This window comes from Quercus suber, unplaced genomic scaffold (genome assembly GCF_002906115.3).
Source record: "Quercus suber isolate HL8 unplaced genomic scaffold, Cork oak 2.0 scaffold_301, whole genome shotgun sequence".
In the NCBI taxonomy this organism is placed as follows: Eukaryota; Viridiplantae; Streptophyta; class Magnoliopsida; order Fagales; family Fagaceae; genus Quercus; species Quercus suber.
In genome coordinates, this window is record NW_027069757.1 from 594748 (window position 1) to 605718 (window position 10971).

A 10971-nucleotide genomic window follows, 5' to 3' on the forward strand; every position below is an offset into this window, starting at 1 on the left:
CTATTGCATTGCAAGAGTTAATGAAAAAATCCCCAACAAACCATGTTACTGAAATCTTAATTCAGACTAATAACCTCATAGTTTTTGTAAACCATGTAAAAAATTTCGGAACTACAAAAATTAAAGCAGCACAACCTAAGCTGAAGGGCCCAAAAACCCAAACCTGACCAAGCAAAAGCATCGACTCCTGAATTATTGCCAACTATCAGTAATTAAATAAGCTCACAAGGAGGGTGGCCAAAGGACCCAAATCCAATTATCCATCCTAGTAAAATAAGACCAAACACCCCACATTAACATAACATAAGTACTTAACTTTTAAACAAAAAAAACAAAAACAAAACATAAGTATTCACTAGTTCTGACAAGCCTTAGATAATTCCAATTTGCTAATTTAAGTGGTTTTTAAGGTCTTATAACACATCTTGGGCCACCCTAAGGGAATCATTTCTATAATAACTTCAGTGTATTGACAAGAGACTAATATATTTGAGAGAATAGTTAAATATTCTCGAAGAGCATATACCCTTGTTTGTAAATAAAAAATTTAAAAAAAAAAATTCTGCTAGGGTTAAGTGTTTTTTAAATCTATAGAATGAACTTGTTGGTTTATATGTGTGCTTTGGTTGTGGACCAGTTAGCCACCAACTAATGCTTATTGGGCTGAACATTTATTGGGCACTCATCAAGCCCTTCTTTACCCAAGCTCAAGAATCCAACTCACTAAAACCCCATAAAGCTTCCCAAAAGCCCAAGCATCACCAAAAATAAAGAAACAATACGTCATAGTTTCTTTAGATTTCTTTTTCTTTTAATAGGTCTTTTTAGATTTTCTTTTATCCAAACACTTTGCAAGGATAACAATGTTTGTTACAGTTCATCAACTACACCATTATGTAAAAAATAAAATAAAAAATGACAAAATAAACTGTAAGTAATACTAACATAGGAACAAGAACTTTGGATTCCGCTTCAAAACTTCATTGGTAAAGCTAAAAATGTTCTTCTTGTTATAAGTATACAACATAATGCCTAGAGCTCTTGTATTCCAATCGTGTTCCAAACTCATATAGATTGAGAGGCTTCAGTTTACATACCAAAACAAATGCAAAATAGATACTAAAGCTTCTCTTTCCTGAACACAACAATTTGTCAGTCATATAATAATCAGTTCCACTCCGTACGAAAATTAAAATTTGAATTCTAAATGTCTCCAATGAAAAACCAAAAAATGTCTGTTGAGCTAAAAGGCTAGCTCTTGGCGGAAGGATTGAAAACTAGAGCTTGAATGTCATGTATTTTGCACAAAGCAAATGGTTTTGAGTGCATGGGCCCGGCTCAAGTGTTTCATATTGGTAGCCTATCCACATATTCAAAGCATGCACTAGGATTTATAGACAAGTAAGGTTGATGTGGGCCTTATGGGGCTCTAGGCCTTTTTTCATTTTTTGGAGTCAATTTATGAGCTCTTGATCTATAGCATAGCTCGTCCCACATTATTAAGGTGCATTTAACTGGACCACTCATATGCACAATCTCAACCGTTTAGTGATAGAAATCCCTGGGACATTGTTATATTAAAAAAGAGATCAAGATCAAGTGATAGAGGCAATTTGCCATGAAGGCATGAGTTAAAAGAATATGGGCTTATGGCCCTTATGTGTAATGGTCTAAAAAGCCCAATATATAGTAAAGTCCGATTAGGGCTAACCCTAGTTTATATAGTTTCCATATATATCTTACTTAGATTTTTTTTTTTTTTTTTTTGATACCACACTTGATCTTAGTAAAAATATGTAGTTTCATGGATGTAATGTAAGTGGTTAAGCCAAACCATGTAATCTTTGTATTCTCTCTATTAACACCATGTAAGTTGTTCTTACCTCTCACATGAACCACACATTATACAAAATTGTTGTTGTATACGGTATACATATATGAGAGAGAGAGAGAGAGAGAGAGAGAGATAAAAACAAGATAAAAGAGTTTCCAAACAAATAGACAACTTTTATTACAACTAGACTTGGTGAAGGAATCAGTATGCACTGATCACACATAGACAAATTAGTTCTAGAGAAACAAAAAATGTAGAGCGACATATTCATGCCACAGGTAAGAAAACCTATATTTTATTCATAATTATTCTATTAACAAAGGCAAAATGCCTAGACTTTATTTATAGTAGTATTATTATTGAAATGGTGAATGAAATAATCCCCAAATACTAGTCATTCCCATTAGCCAATCCTTGACCTGGAGGATTAGTATTAGACATAAATATAGGAGTAGGTGCCGCTTGTCGAAGCAACTGTAGAATAAACACAAAACAAATCAACATGTCACTCATTTATCTCGACCTTAAGCAAGACAATTAATTGAGAGAGAGAGAGAGAGAGTGAGAGAGAGAGAGAGAGAGAGAGAGACCTCCAAATAGGCTACCAATTTGCTCTTCAAAATGATATACTCTTGTTGCATGGTAGCAAGTGCAGCCCTACTCTTACTCCTGCTTATAGTTATTGACAAGTCAATGATTGCATATAAGACTTTAGCAATTATAATAATTAGCTGCAAATTCGAATGCATGGAAAAATTTGACGATTTATTTTTTTATTAAATGAAAAATGAAAATAATAGACGGGACTTATAAATGTTAGTTTCAAACTCTTTTTAAAATAATATGATTATTTTCTAACAAAGTATAGTTTATACAATATATAGATTTCTAAAATTATTTGATTTTTTTTTTCCTTTTAAAGATGGACCGAAATAGACTAATCAATTATGAACTTTAGATTAAAATTATAGATGATATAAAAAAAAAAAAAAAAGGATAAACATATAAATTTGTATTTAATACTCCAACTTATTACGGTATGAGGAAAAGAATTCAAGTAGCTAGGTAAGTATAGACCTTACCTTTCCATGTCTTTATCATAGCAAAAAAACTTTATATTATTGATTTCAGTAATCACCTTGCTAGCACCAATGCTGCAAATAATAACAAAATAGATGTTTTATTTAGTGTCAAAAAAACCAAAAAAGTCTAATCACTTTTTTTTGGTGAAAAGGAGATTTGGATTATATTTAATTTTTATAGGGTCCGGTTAATGTATTCCCTTAAAATATATATTAATTATTCATTTTAAAATTTTATTTTAATATTAAAAAAACTGTAAAAAAAAAAATTGACCACTTTTTCATTTTCCATATACCCCAATATTAATACAAGGCTAAGAAAACAGGAAAATACCAGTCGTTGCCGTCTTTGAAAATTTGAAGACGCCTATCCAGCTCCGTGACATTGAGGGGATTAGCCTCCCTAATTATATAAACAAATTCCATTCTAAAAAATATATATATACATATATATATAAAAACAAATATAGCCTAATATTATTTAAACTAATCTGATGATAGTTAATGGGTTTAGAACTTGAAGGCAACAATATCACTGTCATTGTTGCTGTTATTACTAAACTTTTTTACAAAATTTGTTCAAAAATAATAATAATAATAATGATGCCACTCACAGTGCATTTTCAATGTCATTGATGGCTTTCGGTGATTCTTCGAAATATGCCTTAATAGCAATATTAACAAAATCCGGGTTGGTCATAGTCTCCAATTGAATGAACCTGTCACGGTCAATGATTCCCTGCAAAACATTGCTCACAATCTCATTCAGACCACATTTTTGCATAATAGAAAAAAGTTTTTTTTTTTTTTTTTATTTTTTTATGTGGACAATTTCATAATGCTTTTAAATATGTAAGCATATTGATTAATATAGTATTAAATTTAAAATTTTCGATTGAAAATTTCATGAAAGATATTGAGATTTTTTCCTTAGAACAGCTACTCATTTTATCTTCTTTTTTTTTTTTTTTTTATTCAAATATTTATCAAATAATTTCCATGAATTCAGCTTTAAACATTCAAAGCAAGCAATTACATGGAAAACAAAAAGGTATAAATGTTGCATAAATAATTAAATACCATGTGAAATATCATATGGTAATTAATGGGATTTTGGAAATAAAGTTGAAACAATTACAATGTATCTTTAGCAAAGAACTTAGGAAGAGAAAAATTAAACCTCATCAAACAAGGATTGCCTCATGGAGGCAATCTGTTGCTGCAAGGAACTGCTAGCCATTCTCACAAAAAGACAACGGGACAACAATTTTGAAAACTTGAATGCCAAAGGAGAAGCAAGTTAGGAGATTTATAGCCAAAAAAAATAATTAGAGGAAAACACATTTTAAGTGTGCATTAATTAATTCTAAAAAGTAAAATTAAAAATTCTAAAGAAGAAAATGAATTGTTATTTTCAACTTAATAACCACTACGGTAATATTAACCAAAATGCAACACCAGATTATGTAAAAGTAAAAAAACAATGACTGTGGCATAACAAGTATGTGATAAACAATCATTTAGAAGATACAACACAATAATTAGCAGTCATCTAAGAGATGTGTGAAACAGTGAGGTTGGCGGATGCCGTGTTAGCAAGAAAATTGGTGGATTTGAAAAATTGAAGTGTCAAGACATGCCACCTTGATGATTGGATTTTTAAATTACAAATTCTTTTCAAAGCTTAAAATATTAGAAAATTATGAATTTAATCACTTAACTATTGTTGGGAAATTTAGACCCTGATTGATAGAATTAACAAGTTTTAAACCTAAGTTGTTAATTAGATTTATTATGAATAAAACTTGTTAAACCAAACAAACATCAATATCATGTCAAAATCATGCAGCGGAAAAAATAACTAAGACAAGATATGATGACCCAGAAAAACTAATAAAACAAACTAGTTTCACAGTATAAAACTTGGGGGAAAACCTTCCCGAAAAGTAATCCACTATAGTAAAGAGAAGTTTTAGATCTAGTACAAAACTTTTATTCGTAGACTCTACAATCCCTGTAGATGAACTCACAGCAGAAACCTTCTACCGCTTCAGAACTTATGAACTCTTCAATATATGAACGTTACCATTTGATGCATGAATCCCACTACGTAACTAACCAATTGCTCGGATCCCAGTACGCGACTTAGTCATTAACTAGAAGAAGATTGTTAGCTGCAAAGTTTTTCACTTTATCAATAATAAAGATCAAGAAGCATTTGGTTACAAAACCCTAAGGCGCAAAGACGCAGTAGCTTCTTTCAGAGAGAATAAGGCATCAGTCACCTTTTACATATGTTCTCATTGTATTCTCTTATGTGACGGCTTCTAAAATAAGCCTTATATATGTCTAGGGTTGTGAGAAAAGAAACCCTACACAAATACATAAGCTTGGGCCGAAAATCAGATCTAGAAATCTGAATTCTCGTAACCTCGATTGATTGAGAATCTGTCGAGTTTCATTCATTAAATCTCAATAAATAGCCGTCGAGTAGCTGTCGAGCTATCTGTCCGCAAGTGTCGAGCTATTTGTCCAGCTTTAATGAATAGTCTTTCTTCACTTGTTTCTTGGTCCAATCTCCATAGCTTTAATACTAGACTTGAACAACATGTTTCTTGAAGTATTAAACACATTCTAGATCTACCCAATTACAAGTAAAGTGTGTTTTGTCAAAGGATTAACCAACTACATAAATATTGACATATGTTCTTAGCATGAATTACATATGTCCTAACAACTATAATTCTAACACTCTCCCTCATGTGCGGGTCCAAACTCACAACAAAGATCAAATTTAGAACTCCTTACTCTAATATCATATTAAGTTACCAATTTTCCAAAAAGCTTAAACCATAAAAAAAAAATGTGAGTTTAACCACTTAATTATAATTTTCACATAGATTATTATACTTTTATGTTCATAGATTTTTAGTCTTCTCTTTCTATCCATTAGTGAACAATCCAATACGAGATAGTGATATAGATTGAGATGATACACTGTACAAGTTACCAAACTCTAATCTTCCTTCTTTTGAATATTTCTCTAATCCAATCTAGTCTTATTAAAGTTGGATCAAATCCAACTACATATTGTGGGGTACCATAGCACATCCATTTTAGGGGAATGTTCTTTACTTGACTGTAAATGGCTCACAAATATGCATTGACAAGTTCTTCAAAGATAGTAGCAAAGTCTCATAATCACAATTGATAGAAATTCTCAGCGTTCTTTCCACAATTAAGTATGTGCATTTAGATTCTATAGATACTATATACCTTCCATCATTACAAAGCATGAATATACAAATACAATCTTATTAGTAATCTAAAGAAAGTTTCAAAAGTCACACAACTTGTAGTTTCTGAAATTAAGACATCCAAAAATCCAAGATGAACAAGAATGGAAAAGCTTATTATTAAACTAACTAGAATGTCTAAAGAGAGATGACGTGCAAGAAAGATGCTTCTAAAGCAAGAGAATTTCTTATCCCAAAATGATGATAATTGCTCTTTCCCACAATCTAGTAAATACACTAATCAACTTAGATAAACTGCGGAAAGACATTCTTTTTCAACTTTATCAATTTTTTCAACCAATAACAATCCAAGCAAACTGAGATATATCACACTGAGCCACTCCACAGACTTTTTTTTTTTTTTTTTTAACATTTTTGCATAATAGAAAAAAGTTTTTTTATTTTTTATTTTTTTATGTGGACAATTTCATAATGCTTTTAAATATGTAAGCATATTGATTAATATAGTATTAAATTTAAAATTTTCGACTGAAAATTTCATGAAAGATATTGAGATTGTTTCCTTAGAACAGCTACTCATTTTATCTTCTTTTTTTTTTTTATTCAAATATTTATCAAATAATTTCCTTGAATTCAGCTTTAAACATTCAAAGCAAGCAATTACATGGAAAACAAAAAGGTATAAACGTTGCATAAATAATTAAATACCATGTGAAATATCATATGGTAATGGGATTTTGGAAATAAAGTTGAAACAATTACAATGTATCTTTAGCAAAGAGCTTAGGAAGAGAAAAATTAAACCTCATCAAACAAGGATTGCCTCATGGAGGCAATCTGTTGCTGCAAGGAACTGCTAGCCATTCTCACAAAAAGACAACGGGACAACAATTTTGAAAACTTGAATGCCAAAGGAGAAGCAAGTTAGGAGATTTATAGCCAAAAAAATAATTAGAGGAAAACACATTTTAAGTGTGCATTAATTAATTCTAAAAAGTGAAATTAAAAATTCTAAAGACGAAAATGAATTGTTATTTTCAACTTAATAACCACTACGGTAATATTAACCAAAATGCAACACCAGATTATGTAAAAAGTAAAAAAACAATGACTGTGGCATAACAAGTATGTGATAAACAATCATTTAGAAGATACAACACAATAATTAGCAGTCATCTAAGAGATGTGTGAAACGGTGAGGTTGGCGGATGCCGTGTTAGCAAGAAAATTAGTGGATTTGAAAAATTGAAGTGTCAAGACATGCCACCTTGATGATTGGATTTTTAAATTACAAATTCTCTTCAAAGCTTAAAATATTAGAAAATTGTGAATTTAATCACTTAACTATTGTTGGGAAATTTAGAACCCAGTTGATAGAAATTAACAAGTTTTAAACCTAAGTTGTTAATTAGATTTATTATGAATAAAACTTGTTAAAACAAACAAACATCAATATCATGTCAAAATCATGCAGCGAAAAAAATAAATAAGATAAGATATGATGACCCAGAAAAACTAATAAAACAAACTAGTTTCACAGTATAAAACTTGGGAGAAAACCTTCCCGAAAAGCAATCCACTATAGTAAAGAGAAGTTTCAGATCTAGTACAAAACTTTTGTTCGTAGACTCTACAATCCCTGTAGATGAATTCACAACAAAAACCTTATACCGCTTCAGAACTTCTAAACTCTTCAATATATGAACGCAACCATTTGATGCATGAATCCCACTACGTGACTAATCAATTGCTCGGATCCCAGTACGCGACTTAATCACCAACTAGAAGAAGATTGTTGGCTGCAAAATTTTTTACTTCATTAATAATAAAGATCAAGAAGCACTTGGTTACAAAACCCTAAGGCGCAAAGACGCAGTAGCTTCTTTCAAAGAGAATAAGGCATCAGTCACCTTTTGAATATGTTCTCCTTGTATTCTGTTATGTGACGGCTTCTAAAATAAGCCTTATATATGTCTAGGGTTGTGAGAAAATAAATCTTACACAAATACATAAGCTTGGGCCGAAAATCAGATCTAGAAATCTGAATTCTCGTAAACTCGATAGATATCTCGATTGATCGAGAATCTGTCGAGCTTCATTCATTAAATCTCGATAAATAGTTGTCGAGTAGCTGTCGAGCTATTTGTCCAGCTTTAATGAATAGTCTTTCTTCACTTGTTTTTTGGTCTAATCTTCATAGTTTTAATACTAGACTTGAATAATATGTTTCTTGAAGTATTAAACACATTCTAGATCTACCCAATTACAAGTGAAATGCGTTTTGTCAAACGATTAACCAACTACATAAATATTGACATATGTTCCTAACATGAATTACATATGTCCTAACAACTATAATTCTAACACTCTCCCTCATGTGCGGGTCCAAACTCACAACAAAGATCAAATTTAGAACTCCTTACTCTAATATCATATTAAGTTACCAATTTTCTAAAAAGCTTAAACCATAAAAAAAAAATGTGAGTTTAACCACTTAATTATAATTTTCACATAGATTATCATACTTTTATGTTCATAGATTTTTAGTCTTCTCTTTCTATCCATTAGTGAACAATCCAATACGAGATAGTGATATAGATTGAGATGATACACTGTACAAGTTACCAAACTCTAATCTTTCTTCTTTTGAATATTTCTCTAATCCAATCTAGTCTTATTAAAGTTGGATCAAATCCAACTACATATTGTGGGGTACCATAGCACATCCATTTTAGGGGAATATTCTTTACTTGACTGTAAATGGCTCACAAATATGCATTGACAAGTTCTTCAAAGATAGTAGCAAAGTCTCATAATCACAATTGATAGAAATTCTCAGCGTTCTTTCCACAATTAAGTATGTGCATTTAGATTCTAAATATACTATATACCTTCCATCATTACAAAGCATGAATATACAAATACAATCTTATTAGTAATCTAAAGAAAGTTTCAAAAGTCACACAACTTGTAGTTTCTGAAATTAAGACATCCAAAAATCCAAGATGAACAAGAATGGAAAAGCTTATTATTAAACTAACTAGAATGTCTAAAACTGAGATATATCACACTGAGCCATTCCACAGACTTTTTTTTTTTTTTTTTTTGGATCAAATAATTAAAGGAGGGGCAGGGGCAACTATTGTGACTCATCCTTTTGGGTCTGATCATAGGGCACCCCCGCTAGCATTCCACAAACTTGAAAGGAATTCAAAATGCATGTAAATTTTCCATTTTAAAATGCCACAAGCCCCCAGATCAAAATGCCCAAAATCTATTTTTTACAATTTCAATTTGCAACATTCTCAAACTCTAATCATAACATTTAACTACAAAAATTTTGGAGGGTTTGAGAGAGGGATGAAGAAATTTAACTAAAAACCTTTCTTATGTTATCATTAGATTCCCACACAAAATTATATATATATATATATATATTATGAAAGAGAGTGTATTGTGTGTAATATAACTTGCTCCACCCTCCTTTAAAAGTTATTATGATGAATTTGTGGTGTGTTTTTATGTTAGAAATTAGAACCTCTTTTCTTCTATCTTGTGTGTGTGTTTGTTTAAAAAAAAAAGTTATATATATGTGTATGTATATATATATATAGAGAGAGAGAGAGAGAGAGAGAGAGAGAGAGAGAGAGAGTTTATGTCATATCCATAACAAAATTACAGTAAGAGCCTAGAGGCAAAAATATTAAAGGATGATATACCACTATAAGTTTCTTTAAAAAAATTTATCTCCTCTTCCCGTGTGTGTTAATAAATACTTAATATTCTCGAAAAAAAAAAAAAAGAAATAAAGCAAACTGGTATATGACAATATTCCAACATGTTTAAGAAAAATAAATTAAACAAAGTTATAAATTGCAATTGGCCGCTGGGTAATAAATTACAAAAGGACGTTCTTAACTTTTAGTAACAACAGTCTTTTCGTAAGGAAAAATAAAGCCAATGGCCAATGGGTATAAAAAGCATATGCTTAACTTAACAGCTTACAATTAATGGTGTCTGAATACCTTAAGAAATAGTAACATTCTTTTCTTTTCGTGTTACTGCATAAAAAAACAAGTAATCAATGGAGATCTCTCAAATCTGATAAATTCTTCATATCACCAAGTTCCCAAAAGATAATTTCTTTATTTATTTTTAATAATTTTTTTTTTGGGGGAAATTTTTAATAATTTGTTAGTTACACATGGGAGGGGGATTTGAATACTTGGAAAACATCAAATTAATTTAAAAAAAAATTAACGATGATTTAGTCTTCATGTGTAAATTTAACCATCAATGTGCTTAATCTTTTTATTTATTTATTTATTTTTGGGTCAAAGACAAGATTGTCATAATAGAACAAAGATAATAATTATAATCTGCAAGTAAAGAACATTTTCCTTGAAGATAGATAGTCAAGGCAGTAAGGAATAGAATTAACATATACAAGAACATGATCATTAGCATTGATGGAGATATATTGCCAAATTGTTATTTTTAGCAGCACAAACAAAAAAAACTAAGCTACATCAATGGTGCCATTGTTAAAAATTTTAACAAACCTGCTATAGTAAACTGCCATCTTTGAGGCAGTCTACTACAGTGGCGACTCTAGGATTATTTTCTAGGGGGTTCAATAATAAATATAAATTATACAAAATTTTAAACAAAAGATAAATTAAAAATATTGACATCACCAAAAAAAGAAAAAATTATTTAATATATTAAGTTTTACAATTGCCTTTTATGATGTTTTGTATTTTGAAATTGTTGCTTGATATCTTCATTATCAATCTTA

At 30.4% G+C, this 10971-nt stretch overlaps 1 protein-coding gene across 1 annotated transcript; it reads right to left on the minus strand.

Moving 5' to 3' along the window:
* Positions 1-2224: 2224 nt before the first annotated feature.
* On the minus strand, positions 2225-4156 carry LOC112002005 (histidine-containing phosphotransfer protein 2). The gene is made up of 5 exons (XM_065782406.1): positions 4097-4156; positions 3531-3655; positions 2917-2988; positions 2425-2503; positions 2225-2308 (listed from the first exon to the last, which is right to left on the minus strand). The coding sequence occupies exons 1-5, from the start codon at positions 4154-4156 to the stop codon at positions 2225-2227; spliced, it is 420 nt and encodes a 139-aa protein (XP_065638478.1).
* Positions 4157-10971: the final 6815 nt, after the last annotated feature.

Bases quoted from the DNA above. Each gene is read 5' to 3' on its own strand.
- LOC112002005 (XM_065782406.1), bottom strand. From the start codon at position 4,156: ATGGCTAGCAGTTCCTTGCAGCAACAGATTGCCTCCATGAGGCAATCC. The intron at 2,989-3,530 runs GTGAGTGGCATC...TATTATTTGCAG, and splicing joins AATGACATTGAAAATGCACT to CATTGGTGCTAGCAAGGTGA. The intron at 2,309-2,424 runs GTCTCTCTCTCT...TTTATTCTACAG, and splicing joins AATTGGTAGCCTATTTGGAG to TTGCTTCGACAAGCGGCACC.